Source organism: Protopterus annectens, chromosome 16.part0 (assembly GCF_019279795.1).
Source record: "Protopterus annectens isolate FY-2018-M chromosome 16.part0, PAN1.0, whole genome shotgun sequence".
NCBI lineage: Eukaryota > Metazoa > Chordata > Ceratodontiformes > Protopteridae > Protopterus > Protopterus annectens.
Window position 1 is genome coordinate 632273965 of NC_056750.1, and position 20704 is coordinate 632294668.

At 41.9% G+C, this 20704-nt stretch overlaps 1 protein-coding gene across 1 annotated transcript in view; it reads right to left on the reverse strand.

The window, feature by feature from the left end:
- LOC122790939 (probable inactive glycosyltransferase 25 family member 3) overlaps window positions 1–20704 on the reverse strand; it is a 598803-nt gene that overhangs the window by 287578 nt on the left and 290521 nt on the right. The window contains exon 10 of the mRNA XM_044058643.1: window positions 10125–10252. Coding sequence (XP_043914578.1) covers window positions 10125–10252 — 128 coding nt within the window. The remainder of the gene's footprint in view (window positions 1–10124; window positions 10253–20704) is intronic.

Genomic DNA, 20704 nt, shown 5'->3' on the forward strand with positions numbered 1-20704 from the left:
TATTTGAATATTTCAGCCCTTGGTGGGGTGTTTTTTTATATGTGGATGATTGGAAAAGAGTGTCCAATTTGTAGTTATCTGTAAACTTGGTCAACCACACTTCTGGGTTATTTTATTTATTTTTTATTTTTATTTAACTTTTGTTTACCGTGAAAGTCCGACTGGACACAGGCCCTTTTTCAGTGGAGGCCCGGGGAGAAAGTTTTCAATTGTAAATAGTATTACAGTAAGCAGATATTAGTTTATACAGTTAAAGGTAATAAAGAAAGCACATTTTTATGCAAGTAAAAATAGTTGTTTACAATAAAGCAAGCAGATGGTTAACAAAGGTAGAAAGATTACATGGTGAGACACAGGAAAAACAGTTTGGTGGCTAAGATAACGAAGTATACTTGGAGACATTCACAACGTATACGCTTAATACTGGAATATACTATTGTGTAGAGGTGGGTAGGTTTGACTCATGCTTGATTTACATTCACAATGCATATGCTTAATACTGGAATATACTATTGTGTAGAGGTGGGTAGGTTTGACTCATGCTTGATTTACATTCACAATGCATATGCTTAATACTGGAATATACTATTGTGTAGAGGTGGGTAGGTTTGACTCATGCTTGATTCTGTACAGTTCTGAATGATGGTGAGAGTAAGGGTTATTTTGATAAGATTGTTTGAGTGTAGGTAAAATAATTGACAATACCTGAGTATAATTTGGTTAGTGAGGCTGAACAGTAATTTTTGGTTAGTAGTGCTAATAGTAGGGTATGCCAGGGTAGTTACAAGTGCAAAGCCAAGTATATATTAAATATGACTTTAGTAAGGTTTTAAATTGTGTCATAAAGTTTCTACTGATTATAGTAGATGGCAGGTTGTTCCAAGTTTTGGATGTATAATAGGAGAAGAGTGACTCTTCAGCTGAATTATTGGGTTTTGTGACATCTAGGAGGAGTTTGCTATTTGATAGAAGCAGTCTAGAGGAGGTGTATTGTCTTATATTTTGGAGAGCTGGGATATTATCAGGTTTCTGTAGTAGTTTGAAGGCAAATGTTGATTGAAGTGAAGTAGCTGTGGAAGTTCTAACCAGTTGAGCTGTTTAAGTGATATAGAGCGGTGAGATTTGTACGGGGCATCTGTGGCAAATCTGGCTATCTTATTGTAACAGGAATTCAATTTGGAGCGATCACTGGCTTGGATGTCTGCAAAATAAATGCCAAAAAGGAGATGGCCCAGAAATGATTCCTGTGGTACATCACTCGTTACAATTTTAATATTCGGAGAGGAAACCAGCGACTTTTACACCTCAGGATCTGCTGAATAGCCAATCTGCAATCCAGCAAACAATGTAGGAATTTACATTAAGTTTCTCTAATTTTTCAATAATACCAATATGGGGAATAGCGTCAAAAGCCTTGGCCAGGTCAGGATAAGTACAAACGGTACTTATCTTGACCTAACATTCCGGACCTGGTCACTTGATCACTTTTTCAGTACTATCAAAATTACACTATGGAAGTAACAGAAACACTTCTGACCAGGTCCTCCCTGAGCACAGCTTTAGGGAGTCTGGGAAGCTTTTCCAAGGCCTAATCCATTACACTAGTCACAAATTTGGACAGGTGAAATGAAAAATAAAAGGCTCTAAACCTCAGTGCTGCAGAAAAGTATACTATCTTGCCTTGTCTATCTAAAAACGTATACTTTTTCTGATGGTTGACAAGCAACAGAATTTCACTTCTGGGGTCTGTGAAGGGCTGATGAGATTAGAAAGGAGTTGGCTCAAGGATAATGGATAAGGGACATAATTCAATCAGCCAGTAGACGAAAAAAAGTATCTTTTTTTCTAACAAACCAAAACAGCAGTGTTAATGTGATTCCAGGCTGCCACAATGACAAACATAACTATTAGCTCCATGTGGAGTGGATGATCAAGGCTCCTCCTATTTCACCAGATATGTATTTAGGCATTTCTAGGAGGAAGAATTGGGTCAAGAGGCCAATCCATAGACAGCCTCATAAACCTCAAGGTCTCTCCAAAAGAGATCAACTGAAGGTACTCTGTACAGTTTTGCAGGACTCACTGCCATGTTAATCTCTGAGACAATGGCTCTAGAGCCTCAGACCTTTCATAATGGTCAGAGTGGAAAGGAGTCCCATGTCCTACTAGTTTCATGACTGAGCTCACCCACAGTCATACAAAAAGGCAACTGTGCAGTACTCATGTACTGGTTATCACATGAGAGGAAACCAGTATCTAAGGAACATGCCTGACAATGACTTCATGCAGGCAACAGACGTCTACACTGAGCCAAGCACTGTCATCAGGTCACCCTAGGCCATATTCCTAATGGAGGCAGTCCCATATCTATAACCCAAGCTCCCACCACACAAACATTTGGTTGTTGTCTATACTGAATGCTCTCGTGCAGGAATGTCCTTGTACCTCTCAGTCTGGACCAACGGGTGTATATCACAAAATCAAACTCTCCAAATTTCGAACGACACAACATTGAACTGGATTAATCGAACCTCAGAACATCAAACTGGGGGGAAAAAATAAAAACCTTCCCGAGGGCAGATGACAAATTGCTCCATGCAGGGGGGCAAGACCCCCCGCACCCCCATACACCCCCTGCCACTTAAACGTACTGCTTCAGAGATCGCAGTTAGGTGCACTATAATGCGGAAATGGAAGATTTCCGTTTCCTACACTGTAGCACAATCTCGGAGTTGGTATATTTAAGTAGCGGGGGTGTGGGGGGTGCAAGGGGGATTGCCCCATGCCTATACCCTTAATGTTACCTGTCACCTTTGGTAACTAACATTGATATGGATTCAATGTTTTGATGGTTCGATGAATCCATTTTGAGGTTAAGGCATTCGAGATTTGGAGCATTCGATGTTCCGATATAAACCCTCAGCTGGTGTTGCATGGTTCCTACACCACAGAATATGGTCACAAGGATGGGAGCTGGGTATTCTAGTTATAGCCACTTGTCATTTGCTACAGTGTAGGATTGGTATAGGCCTGAGGTTCTGTTGAGTTTAAACTCGCACAAAAAGGACCAAAAAAGCCACATTTGAATGGTCTTACCTGTAAGGAGAGATGAATTCCAGCCTAGCATTCAAGCCTTTGTCCTCATGATGGTGACTCAGCTGACAGCTAGAGTTGCATGTGGGCTCTTACTACCAAGCCCTGCTTGAAAAGCTTTCATCCAGCATCAGCATATTACAGGCAGAGAGGAAGGCCAAGAGTTTTTCACTCCCACATCTACAAGTGACCACACTGAACTGCTGCCAGTTAAAATAGTGCCTTATGTTGAGCCCTTCAGTGCAATAAGGCCCATGCCAGCATAGGTCTTGACTAGAGGTCTAATGGCCGCAGGGATACTTTGAACACATGCATCCATGAAACAAATACAGCACTTTTTCAAGGAAATGCATCAAGACTAAGAATGAACTGTATGAGGCGCAGAAAAGGACTTGTAAGTTTAAGAGCTATGCTCAGTTATGTATTTGCCACATTAATATGCAGCACACACCATTTTCTGGCTGCACGTGTACTGCGTGCAGAAATTTCTGAGAAAACTGCCAAAGTATGATAAATGGTGTGAATGAACCCTAGTGGCAGTGGGCTGCTCCCCCCAACTTAATTATTCTAAATCAGAGGCTGCACAACCTGGAAAAGGAAATGACCTTTCCAAGAAATGTATAAATCCTGCCAAGCTTCTGAGTTTCGACAAAGGACAGTATAGAGAGACATCTGTGGGAGCTCAGCAATATGTGTGTTCTGGTCAGTTTGATAAAGTTGCACCGTTCATCTATAATCCACTTCAATGAATTGCATAATTAGCATGTTTCTAAATCCCATTAAAATCCTCCTGCAAATGTCTATGACATTACACAGTTTGAGCAAATGTGAACAGATTCCACATCAAGTAAAGAGTATCTGCTTAACACTGAGCTGTGCAGCTACAGACTGCTCAAGTAGGGAACCAGTATTCCTTACTGAAGTGAACAGGTGCAGCACAGTTAACTGCACTCTTTCAAGGAAGCTGCAAAGTACAAACACTTTTGAATCACTGTACAATACAACTTTCATAACAAAATGACAGCCACAGTACACACAGACCTAATGATTTATGAATCTCTCTCCCACTGCATACTATGCAAAGCTATGCAAGATGGTCCTGCATACTACAAATGGCTTTATGAATACTGCCTTCCCTTTTTGTCCTTCTGACAGTAGGCATTGTGATCAGCATGACTTTGAAAGGCCATCCCTACCAAATTAAGTTGCCCCATTCATTTAAAATAACACTGCCCCCCCCCTTACTGTTTAGTTGCAGTAGATACTACTTGTAATTTTCTGTGCATTTTTTGTGAGGTTTCTGTGTTCTAGTTGGGTGTCATATAACTGATTTATTTGCAGTTAAAAGCATTCTCTAGAGTCTCCTTGCTTCTTTACCTGTTTAAAATTTTCATTTAGTGGCTAGAGCTAGTAGCTGTAATAGTTTGCCACCTGCCCTCTGTATTGGTGTCTTGTTCTTATACTTGGTGAATTTGCAGTTGCCCAACCATACTGTAAATCTTATCTGGGACACTTCTCCCAGTCTAGTGTCATTAGCTCATTCTACCTAACACAGATAGCACATTTGAGAAGGCCAACCCACTTAGGTTCTTAACCATGAATTATCTTCTGTTCCTGCTTATTCCATTTCCACTTTACTACAAAAAAAGAAACATTTACTAGAATCTCCTTGTGTTCTGACTGAGTGTGCTTCTCAGCTGATAAGTATATTTTTGGCACTTTGTAACTGTTAAGAGCTGAATAAAACAATAATTGAATTCAGTTCAGAATACAGTTTAAATAAACTGCATTTATTTAAACTGTATTTGCTCTAATATTGCTACACACTCAAGTGTGCTAGCTTGCACTGCACTTGAATTGTTTTAATGCTGTTTTAGCTGCTATTCTGTAAAAAAAATTCTAAGCTTGTTTCCTGCCTTTCCTGTAACTACTCTAGTCCAGATACAGATCTGCTGTATTCAGGACTGTTTGTAAGCTTCTGAGCCCCCCAAGCCTTTCTGTGATGGAGGGAAGCCTTCTAGCTTATCAGTGGGAGAGGTAAGCACTATGTAGCACATCTACCACAAAAGGAGTAGTTTCTGGCCTAGAAATTGTAGTTACTGGCCGTTTGGGCAGTTTTTCCATCTCTCTCAACATTTCTGTTTTAAAAGCCCGCGTTTGAGCTTTTTAACCACTTTTCCTGTAACTAGTCTAATCCAGATACAGATTTGCTGTACCCAAGACTATTTGTAAGCTTCTGAGCCCCCAAGCCTTTCTGTGTTGGAGGGAAACCTTCTAGTTTATCAGTGGGATTTGTAAGCGCTAGGTAGCCTATCTACCACAAGAGGAGTGGTTTCTGGCCCAGAAATTGTAGTTTATTGGCTGTTTGGGCAGTTTTTTTCCATCTCTTTCAACTTTCTGATTTAAAAGCCCACATTTCCACTTGTTTCCGATCTTTCCTGTAACTAGTCTAGTCTGGATACAGATTTGCTGTATCCAGGACTGTTTGTAAGCTTCTGAGTCCCCTGCAAACCTTTCTGTGTTGGAGGGAAGCCTTCTAGCTTGTCAGTGAGAGTGGTAAACTCTAGGTAGCCTATCTACCCCAAGAAATGTGGTTTCTGGCCCAAAAATTGTAGTTATTGGCTGTCTGGGCAGTTCTTCCATCTCTTTGAATTTTCTGATTTAAAAGCCCGCTTTTGAGCTTGTTTCCTACTTCTCCTGTAACTAGTCTAGTCCAGATACAGACTTGCTGCATCCAGGACTGTTTGCAAGTTAGTGAGCGGTGCCAAAGTCAGCTCTTCAATTTTTCCCTTAGATCTGATAGTTCCCTCCTCTCCTGCACTTTTACTATCTTATTAGTCTAGCACTTTACTGGACTTCCTATAGCAATTGATGTAGCACACAAAAGTGCTACCAGCACTAAGCGTTCTACAAGGAAACAGCTCCACTACTTATTATTAATGCCCACCCCTCCATGCATGTCTAAAGGTCAGTTCCCTGTGCTTTCTCATATTAACCTGGTGAACTTGGGCATCCTGAGGCAATGTAGCAATTGCCTCATGTACACTGACAACCCTCTCCTCTTACCTCCAACATTCAGACTTGCAAAAAATGCACTTAGATATCCAAATTGGAAGCCACGCACTCTCCAGCCAAGACCAGAATAGCTGATCAAGAGAAGATCAACACTTGCACCACACCACATGGAACACATAGCCCTCCAGAACACAAACCAGCACTGCCTTCACATAAAAACACAAACCACACACCCACCTTTGCAAAGCTCTCAATAAAAATCTACCCAAACAGCAGAGACCTCCAAGGCAGAAACGCACTCGACCACCACAACACAACACTAATGACGAGACACATAACTCTCCTAAACAGTGTGCCCCTCAACCAAAGCTCTTAGGCAAAACAGCATGCCCAACACACTAGTCATAGGTGACTCGATAGTGAGGCATACTGATGTCCCACTCACTAGGCTGAATAAGGAGAAAGTAATAGTCAGCTGCCTGTCAGGTGCCAGGATCCAACACATAACGCACGCACTCAGGTCCCTCAACAACTGGTACAAATATGACTCGGTCATTGTACATCTGGGTGTGAATAACCTGAGATGTACCTCCTTGGACTACATGAAAAGAGACACGGAGGAGCGCTCAGATTATGTAGACCAGGCGGGTATGACCCTAGCCCTGAGCAGCATCCTACCATCACCCAGAATGATACCACAGTACAAGCAGAAAATGATTAATTTCAACAACTGGCTAAGTTTCTGGGTCATTCTAAGGGGATCCAGTATCTGTCTGCCTGGGATGACATGACTGACAGACCTCGATGCTTTGCCAGAGATGGCCTGCATCTGTCACCCCTGGGCTTCCAGATACTAGCCAAGGCTCTTGCCACCTCTATAGTTCCTTTTTTAGGCAGTGCTCCAAAGACCAAATTACCACCATAACAGCTACAAACAAACGCAATCTAAGGGCCATGCTGCTGAACACCAGAAGTCTAAATCACAAAATGCACTTGCTCAAAGCACCCCTTAAAATGGAGAATATCGACATTTGTACTGTAACACAGACCTGGTTCAAGGCAGCAGAAAGCACCCCCTTCACTACCAGGCTATAACTCATACCACACCTTTTGGCCCCCAGAACTTGGACCGAAGCTCCAAAGGCGGTGGTGTTTCCATATTCATAAAGGATGCGCACACCTCCAGACTGGTAAGCCAACATAACGCATCAGCAATACTTCTGGTGCAGCTAACATTGGGTAAGACAGCAATTCAGGTCATAGCCTGCTATAGGTCCTCAACCATGTCCCAAGACTCACACTCCACATTCCCAAGTACCCTGGAGATTATTAGGGTCCAACCTAACACTCTCATACTGGGCAACTTCAGCTACTCCTCCACTAACTGGAAAAACTACTCATGTACCAATGCACTTGCCCAGCATTTACTGGAATTCATTAATTCCAATGCCCTGGACCAGCTTGTTCTTACCGCCACTACAGGTAGCAACATCCTTGACCTGGTCATTACTAACATGGGCGACCGTTGCTCTACGCCAATAGTAAACTCCTCCCTGGTTAGATCCAACCACAAACTAATCACCTTGGAAATCCACATTCCTCCCACCCCCGCAATGGTAACCACCATGAAAAACTTCTCCAAAGCTAACTTTGGGCTCCTAAAAACAGAGGTGGCTAACTTCACGGCACCCATGCAAATGGAGAATAATTGCATGACCGCCGAATCATACACCAATGCACTGTACGAACACGTATACAAATGCATGGATCTCACCATACCCAATAGAACCAAGAAGGTCTCCTCCAAAAAAAGGAAGCCAATTTGATGGTCTCCTGCCATAAACAAACTCTACAACAGGAGGAGGAAACTGATGCAGAATAAGGTGAAGTCGCAAGACTGGAAAAACTCCCTTATCAGCCTCAACAAAAAGTTGAGATCCCTCATCAAATCCTCTAAAGCTAGCTATGAAAACAGAATTGCAGCAGATAGTAAAGACAAACACAAGGCCTTCTATAATTATGTAAAGAATCTTCACGGCAATACCCAGATTTGCTCTGAGCTACTGCACAATGGTACCCAGCCAACAGATATTACTAATATACTGGCTGACAGACTCAGTGCCAACTTTATCCATCTCCCCCCCAAAGGACCAATCACAATACCAGTAGATTGCCAGGCACCCAGTATTACTGCTGCACAGGTTAAAACAACAATGTCCAAGGCCAAGAATACGGCTTCTGTGGGACCTGACAATATCCCTGACTTGCACCTCCAATTACAGCCTCACCTCAGGCTTTGTCCCTACTGAATGGCGCACTGTTATAGTCATCCCTCTCCACAAAGGAGGAGTGACTACAGACCCTGGGAACTATCTTCCCATTAGCCTGATGAGTCTGATATGCAAAGCTATGGAAAGCACCATCATGGACATAATAAACAAGGATATAGGGACTCTCCAAACTATGGATCCCACACAGTTTGGTTCTGCGAAGGGTAGTTCATGTCTGCTCAACTTAGTCGACTTCTTTGAGTCAGTCACCAGAGCTGTGGATGAAGGCAAGGTGGTTCATACAGCCTACCTTGATCTGGCCAAGGCCTTTGATACCATTCCCCACTCAGGAATCATAGAAAAACTCACAAAGCTAGGCATCAACCCCTATATCCCTAGGTGGGTTGCAAACTGGCTCACAGATAGAACCCAAAGTATCTGACTCCAAGTCTGACTGCCGACTCGTCACAACTGGAGTCCCACAGGTTTCGGTCCTGCGTCCTCTCCTGTTTGGTATCTACTTCTCTAAAGTCCAGGCAAGGGACTCTAGCTGACAAAGTTCACAGACTATTGCAAGTTGGGAGCTATTACTAATTCCCAAGTGATGTTGACATCTTACAGAATGGCCTCACTGAGACCAACGACTGGTGTCAGAACCATGGCCTTAACCTCAATGCCAAAAAAAAGTGTTGTCATTCCCTTTGGGAAAAACCCAGTTCCCATGAATTACCACACTGATGGTAGTCCACTGAACACAGAAGATGTTATGAGAGATTTGGGAACACAGGTTGACAGCAACCTCTCTTTCCATCACCACATTGCCACTGTGGTCAGAAAGTCCTTCTATGTGGCACATTTCATTACTAAAGGTTTTGCATCCGGGAAGAAAGGGGTCATTGTCTCCCTCTACTCTTCCCTCATTAGACCAATCATAGAGTACAATGCCCCATTTGGCATTTACCTCACACTAGACACCTGCAACAACTGGAGAGGCCGCAAAAGTACCTTACAAAGAAGATAATAGGCCTTAAACACTTGTCCTATATGGAGAGGCTCAAAAAACTCCAACTATTCTCTGTCTCGAATCGCCTTCTTAGAGGTGATCTCTGCTTGACTTACAAAGCCATGTCTGACCCAGCTCAGTTAGAAATGCTACATCTAAAGAAATGCCAATCCCTACGCACCACATGCTCCAGAGATCTCAACCTCATTACCACAATCAACAGAACGTACTGGAGGGACAGGTTCATAACCCAGAGACTGCCCATGCTATGGAATAGACTTCCCATACATGTCAAGCACAGCATCTGGCTGACACTCAAGAGAAATCTTGATGAGTGGATGGGAAATAGAAAATTCACCCCGCGGATAACTCCAGTGGTTCTACTCAACAGAGGCATTGGGAACTAAGGTCGGGTGGCATGAGGTCAGGGTAATCCTATGGCTAGGCTTGTAAAGGCCCCAGGGCCATTAGCGTAGTACACATCTATGAAGCTAATGCAAATATGGCTACAGCACAAAAAAATACAGTTAGGTAAAAATTTACATTTTTGCTAAAAATTTCAACATAACTGGCAGTGAGTTTTCAAAGTTGCAATTAATTGGGTCATTTTCCAATTATTTTCCTTTGCAATAAACCACTGGTTATAAAGTTTCTATCAACAATGATAATGCCAAAGCTTAGGTATTTTAAAATGGTATGGTTTTAACCAATATGCTTTTACATACAACTGTTATTCTACTTACATGAGATCCCAGTCCAGTTCGGCCAGTTGGATTTGTTCCATTAATCTCTTCAGGCGCCTCTTGAAGAAGCTCTCAAACCGAACATCATCCTCCAGCACTAGTGCCATTGCCAAATGATTGTCAACAATCTAGAAAATAATTGGATCATTTCTCAGATTTCAAACCTGAAAGATGGGTTATAACAGCAACAAGACTCTTGTAATGACTTCCCAACCAATAGCAGACAACGCCCAGGCTCTAGCAAGGTCACGGACTGCATCTTTACTCTACAGTAGTCACTCTAGGTCACCTTTCTGTGCTGCACTAAAACCATGCAGTTGTCAGCAGCTCAAGAAGCAACATGCATCTATGCTTACTTGTCTAGCAGAAGGAATAATATTGTAGCGCTCAACACTATCATTCTTGCTAAGAAACACAGTCTTAGAAATATGACAGAGACATTAACATGTTACCTGTCAAATCCAGAAAGGAACAGGTAAGTGTAGCTGACTGTCTACTACAGGACTTCTGTACTGCTAAGTCATTCAATTTATTGTCAGCAGTATCATGCTACATGCATCATGCAATCTTACTTATGTATGAGGCCTGCAAACTAGTCGGAAATTAACATTCCAGATCAGAAACGTTTCATTACTGGATGGATAATGAGGTTTAAAATCTCTCCATTCTCCGAGCAGCAGAAATTAAAGCACAGCAATCAGAATACTTAGGATTGATTCTTCTTATATAACCTTGGAGTTAAAATAATAAAACAAAACTGTTATATAAAATTCTACATAAGAATGGAAGCCAATATTGGAAGCCCAGTAATTTATGAAGAAGTCAATACATTTAAAATTTTGGTTAGAAGAAACTATTTATTGTCAAATACATACATGAGCCTCTATGAAACAGAAGCCTGACTCGGATTTTAATAGTGTTCCTGTCATATCTACTACAAAACATCATATAGTATACAGTTCAGTGACAGCACTGCTGTGGAGAGCAATGCTACAGACCAAGAATGCAAGATTTGTGTGTTCAACTCATTTAATGACCAACAAAAATAAAGTGAACCATGTAATTCCATTTTCAATTAATGACTCATGGATTTAGGTTAGTGAAAGCAGATACTGTAATGTGGAAATATGTGTTCTCACACAATGCCACAACTCAACCTGTGGGGGGAGTATGACAAAAGCAGGTACTGCTAGTTGGAATTTTGTAAATAATTATATGTCATTGGTGAACATTGAAATGATTTTTACAAGATGCTTGTGTTACAAAAGTATTAGAACAGAACTGCATGTCACATGTATATCAAACTGCTTGTGCAGATGTGTGTGTTGAAAAGTTATTTGCAAAGTGCTGTGCTTGAAATGCAACTGCACTGTGCCCAACTGGAAGAGAACAGCAACCTACATGCACTACTGCAACTGTTCAAATGTATATTTTTAACAGTGGAAACTGGAATACAGGAGGTTAACTTCAGTCCAGCAAACTTCAGAAAAATAACTGAAATTAAATTACTTTATGGCTAGGGCATAAAAGACAGAATCTCTCAGTTTTCAATGCAGCAACAGACACAATGTCTGTACTAGGAAACCTTCTGTACTGTCTTTAGGGTGAACTAATTGCTGGTCTTGAAAGCATGAAGGAATACAATTATTTTATGACTTCCAGCATCTGCCAGAGAACTGAGGAGAAGCCCTTGTCTGCATATTTTTACAAGTAGATACTAAATACTGCCAGCTTCATCAATGGTTGTTTTGCCTGGGAACTAGGGTCTGAAGACAAGAAGTGATATCATTCGGCAAGCTATCCCAGCAGTAATATTTTAGATATGATTTTGAGAAGTCTCTTAGTGAAACAGAGCATTCTGCATTCTGTCTTGGACATGACAAAAACTAGAAGATCCATTCACCACATCTGCCTGCTGTATTAGTAAGTTCTTAGACTATAGCACAATTCTCTTAGTTTCAGTCAAGAATACAGCAAAGCTTAGCTTAGATATTTTTCTTTCTTTATTTGAGACTGTCCTGCAATGTTGTTTTAAGTATTTCCTTTGGTTTTAAATACTGATGTCACTGTGACTATATATTTAGCATTGTCTTGTTCTTTTACTATTTATTATTAAATATATTTAAAACTTTCATTGTGGCTGGTCTGTGTAGAGATATTTAAGTTTTGACAGTACTTGCATATCTATTTGGTAACACTGTGTGGGCCACTCCTAATAGCCTTGCTCTTGGTCTAATTACCATTTCTGTTAATATTAATATTACACAGTAAGGTCGGACACCCGTTGTTACAGGTCTTACAGTAGCTGTTACAGGTCTTACAGTAGCTGTTAAGGAGTTGATTAGTGGCTGGGCAGAAGGGGGCATAGGTAGTGAACTTGTGCCAACCTTTCCCAGATGTGTGTGTGTGTGTGTGTGTGTGTGTGTGTGTGTGTGTGTGTGTAACTCAAACCTCAAACAGTGTGTGTGTCAGCTACTTTGGCAGGGACACAAGGTACTGGTTGGATACAGAGGGTGCTGGAGGTCTTAGCTTGGTCACTCAGTTGAGATCTCAACTCTATGACTGTGCCAGTGGGGAGTCTTACTGGGGATCTGGAGAAAGAGAGCTGCATCTGAAAATACTGTATGTGTACTTGTAATCATCCCAGTGTACGTTCCCCCATTGGTCCCAGTGGTGAGGATTGAGGCTCCATGATTTGTGGTCCAGTGGTGGGTCATCACAGGGAGCTCTGCCCCAACTAACTTATTTAAAGTCTCTGAATGTGACTTCAAGAACTGTCCAGCAGCAAAGCTGGCATTACATACAACAAACACAAGTGTTCCTCTGTATTCAACAACAAAAATAAATAAATACCACAACAGACGGATCACAAAAAGTACAAATGTATTACTTATCTAGTAACTCAGCACTCTAGCCTTTTAAGTACTCAAGAAGTAAATCCCCAAAACTTTCATATAAAGGAATGAGTGGGTGCAGGTTATGAGGATGGCACCAATTGCAAAATCTTTTCCATCTGCAGTTGGGACGCTGGCATAATGGTTAAGGCGTTTGCCCTACAGATGCAAGATGCAGGGTTTGACTCTCACATGCAGTAATTGGCAAGGCTTAAAAAATGGCCCTCAACTGCAGTTAGCATGGTACTAATCTATGAACTTATAATAGATGACATTCTAGTAGCAGGCTTTCTAGCATCCATTAAGACCGTCTGCCTGTCCTTAATAAACAGGTGCCTAAAGGGAAGTAAGACCCTATCATCCAGGCAGTCAGTTGAAGTTAATTGGGGTTGGGGTGCATTAAACACCTCTGCTCTTGGGTGAGTAGATCTATTCTGTGGAGAAGCTTGTGGCAATTACCCATGGCCATTTACAAAAGAAGGGAGAACCACTGTTGCCTGGGCCAGAAGGGAGTCACATTAATGATCTTGGGGGCTCCTTATGAATTTTTGGATGTGGCCTGGATATTGATGGAAAGGGTAGAAAGCATACAGGAAAATTCACCTTCCTACATGGATGGCATCCTACAGCAGAATTTTGACAGCTGAATGTTCAGAGAGGAGGCAAAGAGATCTACTTGAGGAACTCCCCACAGATGGATCAAGTCTTGGAAAGCCCCCTGATCTAGTTTTCATTTGTGAGGGTCTTTGTCCTGCTCATCCCGTTTGCCACAAAGTTTTGCTATGATGGGTTGCAAGATGCCTGTAGAGTGAGATTGTGATGTGAAGCTATATCCCAAGCTAACATGGCTAGTCTGCAAAGGAGATAACACCTGGTTCCCCTTGCTAGTTGATGTACCAAATGACTGTGGTCTTGCCTGTAACAACTTGAAGAGGTCTAAGGGGCCAAAAGATGATTCAGAGAGTTGAGTGCCTTGGTCAAAGCAAGCATATCCTTTACCCCTCTTGGAAATATTCTCCAAGCAAAATCTGAGGTGTCTGTATGACTGCAGGAGGGGAGAAGGCAAGACCTGGATTTATGGAAATTTGTAGTTTCCACCGTGTGATTTCTCTTCTGGAAAAAAAAAAACAGAACTGGGATTTGATAACGTAACAGGTGTTGATGCTGGGACCAAAGATACTTCAGATACCACTGTTTCTTTTCCATGTGGAGTCCTCCCAGGGGTATCACGAGAATCATATATGCCATGAACCCCAAACTCCAGAGGTATTGCCTCGCACTGACTGAAGTCTAAATGAAAATCCCAACAAACAGATCTATGATTTCCTGTGGAAGGAAAAACTCTCTGAACTGAGGTGTCTAACAGACACTCCAGGAAAACAATCCTGTGTGAGGAGTCAAAAAAGACTTTTGAATGTTCTCTTGGAATCCCAGCTTACGCATGAGATCTATCACCCAAGTGAGAGATTCTTAACACTTTCAAAAAGACTCTGCAGAGGTAAGCAAGTCATCTAAATATAGAAAAATGTGGATACCCTGTAGCCTGCAATGAGCTATAAATGGAGCTAGTCAGTTTGTGAACATTTCTGGTGCAGTGGATGGTCCTAACAGTAGGGCAGAGAACTGATGATGTGATCCAGACACACAGACCCTTAAAAAAAAACCTGAAGTCTGGGTGACTAGGGATGTGATAAGCATCTTTTAAATATAGTGATACCAGGAAACTTAACTGAGGAAGAAGGGGGTAAAAGGTTGTGAAGTGACAGCATTTTGAACTTTGGCACTATCACAAATTGGTTTAGGAAAGAAAGATACAGAACTGGTCTCCAAGAATTTTTTTCCTTTGGCATCAAAAACATTACTGAATAAATACCTTTCCCAACCTGGGAAGAAGGAACTGTCTCTATCACTCCCTAATACAACATGAGTTGAATGAAGAACTGGGGGAAACAGAAGAATCTGATCTGGTGTATGAGGAATTACCCTCTGGAAAGCAGCAATTTCCTCTACCTGCCATCTGTAACCTTGATGAATGATTTTCAGAACATGTTTGCCTGACACTATCTGTTGCCAAAGGGAAAAGAGGAGATTCAGACTTTCTGGAAAGGAACATGGATTGCCAGGGTGGGATGGGGAAACAATGTGCCTTAATAGTAATTCTGACTTGTTGGACTATCCTTGCTTTTTTAAGGGGGGGTGTCACTGTTTTCTTTTTGGAACCCTCTTGTCATTTCTTCTTAAACATCTGTTTACCAGCATTTTGCTGAGACTGTTTATTTTGTTTCTTGTCAAAACTAGATGAAGAGATACAGAATCCCATAGAAAAATTGGAAAAAGAGGGCTGAGAAAACTTACAGATTCCATGAATCAGCTTAACCCTCTCATCTCATTTTTGATAATCTCTGCAGCAGAGGGACTAAACAACATTTCTATCACAAGCAGAATTTAAAATTTTAATTTTTCACATCATCTGGGAGGTTCTGTGAACACAGTCAGGCAAACCTCCACAAAACAATACCAGTGGCCACAGCCCTGGAAGAAATATCAACAGCGACATACACACATTTTAAACAATGAGATATAACTTATAAAATTGAAGAAATTAAACCATTAAAGCAGATTTTTCCTAACAAGATGAAATTGCAGACAAAACGTGCCTCATACTTTCACAATTACTCAGAATAAACTTTTATACACCAGCCTGACCATTCAAAATTCTGAAAATCAAAGTTGCAGAAGCATACACGTTTCCCCATATTTATATATTATTTTCCCATTCTTGTCACAAAGTGTAAGGCTGGAATTAATTCTACTACCGCTAAACATTTAGTTAACTAAAGCTATAGCTGCTGATCAGGTATGGGATGAGTGTATAAGTCTTTATACAATCTGCCTTTTTTAGAGGCAGCAGCTTGACTGTCAGGAAAACTGTGGACAGTGACACACACATCCTCCAAAGCGGACAACACTGGAGGAATGGGTGAAGGTTCTGAAAATTCCATCTGTAACAGCTCATATTATTTTCTGAGGGACTGAGACCCCCCCCCCTTTCCCACTGAAAATAATGGCACATTTTGGAAAGTGTCTCAGAGAAACAGTAAGTGAAACCACCACAGAGAAAAACAGATACTGTGCTCTCCTCTGAGTCTGAATCTGCATCTGTCCTTTCATCTTCCTGTTCCGATTCTTGAATCTCTTCAGGAAAACTGCCATCCATCTTTCCTTTACCAGAAATCAAGTTATAGGAAAGGTCAATAGCCTGAACTAAACCCCAAGCCAAATCTAGTAAACTACTCCTGTCTACAGAAATTTGAGAAGTAGATACATGTTTAGTTTTCTGTTTCTTTTTTACAGGAAAAATGGAGCTAACAGTGTTGTTAATGGCAGCAACAAGATCCCCAGGGATGGGCACAACATTCTAACTACACAAGGAAGGCTTCCCTGTTCCCTCTCCCAGGAGAGATGAGACTGGCTCTCCCTTGCCCACTGCGGGGACCCAACAGCAGCAGAGGAAGTGGCTAACTCCCAGTCTGTAGTGGCTGAAAATGGTACACCACATAGATCAGAGGTAAAAGATGAGTGGTCTGAGGAACCAGCTTTGGCCACAGCAGAGTCATCCATCTGCAAGAGTGGCAAACTGCTAGCCTGCTGTGGTAGCAAAGGCTGTTTGCTTAACCTTTTCTTTTTGTGGCTGGAAGAAGGACCAACACTGGTTTATTTTATTGTCAAGCCAAAAATGGTGCCTATTTTTCCAGGGAAAACAAGCAGCAAAAGCTGGTAAAATTTTAAAGTTGTTAAAAGTCACTTTTTTCTCGCAAAAATACAGTAAAAAGTACTTCAACACTCTGTCAGCCTTAAAAGTAAAATAAATGCAATAATTAATTAACAGAAAAAATATTTTAAACTACTTTAAACACCTTTTAAACTGAAAGGAAAAAATCATGCACCCATTTAAAAGTGCAGTTTAAGTCTCCAGACAGTCCATTAAAACACAAACTTCTAAATTAAAAATAAATTCCCTCAACAGGAAACTACATTTAAACAATACAGTTTTTTTACGTGGAAGTTTTTTTCCCCAAAAGGGAACTCACCTGCCAGACAAAGGAACAGCACAAGCAGACTGTTGATCCTCAATGGCCTGCAGAGGAGGATTCCTGTCAATAGCAGGAAAGCTCTGAAGGGCTTGACACTCAAATCTGTGATCTTAAAACAGCTCAGCTCAAGCTGCCTAATGGTTTGTGCATGTGGAAGATGCCCTGAAGCTTTAGAAGCTGGATGGCTGTTATATCCTTGGCAGGATATAACCCATACAGCTAAGGCTAGTGCAGCAGTGATCAAAGGGATGAACATCTGCTAAGTATCCTGAGGTTCACTACTGCTACAGCTGCTTTATATGCAGTAAAAGTGCCTCAGCCACAGAGCACCTTATACATGTGAAAAGAGCCCTTCTCTTAGTACAGAATTCCAGGTTTCTCTGATTAAATATTAATTTCTGTAGGTCAGTAAAACTGAGTTTCATACCAGCAGTGGTGCTCAGGTCAATACAACTCTGTATAAATGCAACAGGACCTAATAAACTCAATATTTTATATTTAGTTAGGATGCCCTGAAAATTCCTTCTGCTGATTATTAAAGGTGATAATTTTTATTTTATTTTCACATTCACTAATTTGCTATGTAGCAGCCCTTTGATGAGTGTATCAACTTGAAGGTGATTCATTAAAGGTAATGATGTTGATAGAGCTATGAAGGAGGTACAAGTTGCTTGCATATTGCAAAAGGTGTACACCATTTGTTTTGAGGTGAAAACTGTTAGTAAAAATTAAGACAAGTAATACACCCAATATAGATTCCTAAATAAGTGTGTGTGTGTGTGTGTGTGTGTGTGTGTGTGTGTGTGTGTGTGTGTGTTTTGCCAAACAGCAGCTTGGATGCATTCCAAATCCTCTGTCCTGATAAGGAGTATGGAACAGTTTACCAGAAGAAGGCAATAAACAAACTATACAATAGAAGGAGGAAGCTACTAAATGATAGAGCAAAATCCCAAAAAGGGAAGGCATCACTGATCAATATTAGCAAAAAACTACGGGCACTCATAAAATTGTCTAAGGCCAGCTTCGAGAGAAAAATTGCACAGGACGCTAAGGATAATCACAAGGCTTTCTTTAATTATGTTAGGAACCTGGGTGGTAATTCCCAGATATGCTCAGAATTAGTCCAAAATGACATAAAATACACCGAACCCACAGACACTGCCAACATCCTAGCTGACAGGTTCAGCGCAAACTTCTCCCCCCCCTCCCCACCAAAAGGGCAAATATCTATCCTAGCAGAGTGCTGCCCCCCTGACATCTCAGATGCTCAGGTAAGAGCCGCCCTCTCCAAAGCAAAAAACACAGCATCAATGGGACCAGACGGTGTCCCGGGCTGCGTCCTACATGAACTCCAAGAAGAGCTAAACCCAAACATAAAACTACTGTTCAGTCTCAGCCTTACTACAGGATATGTGCCCAAAGAGTGGCGCAGCAACAGTGGTCCCTCTCCATAAAGGTGGTCCCTCAACGGATCCTGGAAACTATCGCCCCATAAGCCTGACTAGCTTGGTCTGCAAAGCTATAGAAAGGATCATCATGGACCTCATAAATAAAGATATTGGGGACCTACAGACACTGGATCCTACCCAGTTCGGCTTTGTTAAGGGCAGATCCTGCCTCTTAAACCTGGCTGATTTCTTTGAAACAGTCACCAAGGCCATTGACGAGGGGAAGGTGGTCCACACAGCCTACCTGGACCTCGCAAAAGCCTTCGATACAATACCCCACTCGGGCATTATAGATAAGCTCACCAGCTTAAATATAAACCCTTATGTCACTAGATGGATTGCAAACTGGCTCAAGGACAGAACCCACATGGTTAGAATTGCTGGAGCCATGTCAGACTCCAAACCAGTTACAAGTGGTATCCCACAAGGCTCAGTCCTGGGACCTCTCTTGTTCGGTATATATTTCTCGGAGGTACAGGCCAACACGGAAGGACTGTGGCTGACCAAGTTCGCAGATGACTGCAAACTGGGCGCCATAATCGACTCTCCAGCCAACACAAGCATCCTCCAAAAGGGTCTCAGAAACAGACAACTGGTGCCAGAGCCATGGCCTCAAGCTAAATGCCAAAAAGTGTATAGTCATCCCCTTTGGCAAAAACAAAGTGCCCACAAATTACCACATAGGTGGTAATCCATTAAGTACAGAAGAAGTAATTAGGGACCTGGGGACCCAAGTTGATAGCAATCTCATTTGATAACCATGTGGCCAAAGTGGTTAGAAAAACATTTTATATAGCCCACCTAATCATGAAGGGATTCACATCTAGATCAGGGGAGGTCATCGTGCCTCTTTACTCATCCCTCATCAGGCCCATAATTGAGTACAATGCCCCTTTTGGGATGTACCTTACCAGACACCTGCAGCAACTGGAAAGACCCCAAAAGTACCTCACCAAGAGGATCAAAGGGCTCAAACAGATGCCATATGCTGCCCGGTTAAAGAAACTCCAGCTCTACTCAGTGGCATACTGCCTGTTCAGAGGCGATCTGTGCCTGACGTATAAAGCCACGTCCAACCCGGAAATAATGGACATGCTGCACCTCAGAAAATCCAAATCCCATCGAGCTACGCGCTCGAGAGACTTGAACCTCAGCACTGAAATAAATAGGACATCTGGAGGGACAGATTCATAACCCAGAGGCTCCCTTCACTCGTGAATAAAATCCCAGTCCAGGTTAGGCAGAGTCCCTCATTGACTCTCTTCAAGAGGAATCTTGATGAGTGGATGGGAGATCGTAGGTTTACCCCGGGTATCACTTCTGTGTCACTGTTAGACAGAGGCACAGTATACTAACCTCGAAAAATGGCATAGCAAAATAAATTTAAAATGGGTGGCGAAAGCCAAACACATTCTGGCTAGGCTTATAAATGCCCTAGGGCAGATAGCCTAGTATGAACCTATGAACCTAAGGAAGACAGCTGCAGTGTGTAGGCCTTTCTCACAACAGGTTGTTACACAGCTGACTAGTTTTAGACATGTAGCTTGAATGAACTGATTATTACAGATTCCCTGCTGGCTGACTGCAGAGTGGTCACATTGTTAATGAGACTGTTGGTAATCTGTATGTGGGTAACTATTTTCAGGTACAACAGCAAGGGGGTTCAGGGTGCTCATCAGTCTGTACTATGCTTTTTCTAGCTGAGCTAATGATCCAGGGAAGTTTCTCGCTTTTCACATTAGTCAACTGGTGCCTAATTACCACTTGCTTGTCAGATGTGTTGCAGAAGTGGAGAATTAAATGTATGCCTTTATCCTGTGATAAGTATCCAAAGCCCTATGATCCCTGTAGCTCTCAAAACTCTGATCATTGCTACAAGGCATGTACTGAAAGTGCTGTCCGAGTCTAAGAACATTTCTTCTTCTACGGGACCAGATAACATATCCAGCTGTTTGATAAACAGTACCAAACATACCATGATAGAACCTCTACATATGCTATTTAACCTGTGCTTAGCTATAGACTCAGTCCTGGAACTACGGCATACAGCACTGGTGAGTCCACTCCATAAAGGTAGCCCTACTACTGTCCCAGGCAAGTACAGACCCATCAGCCACAGGAGTCACTTCTAAAGCCATGGGACA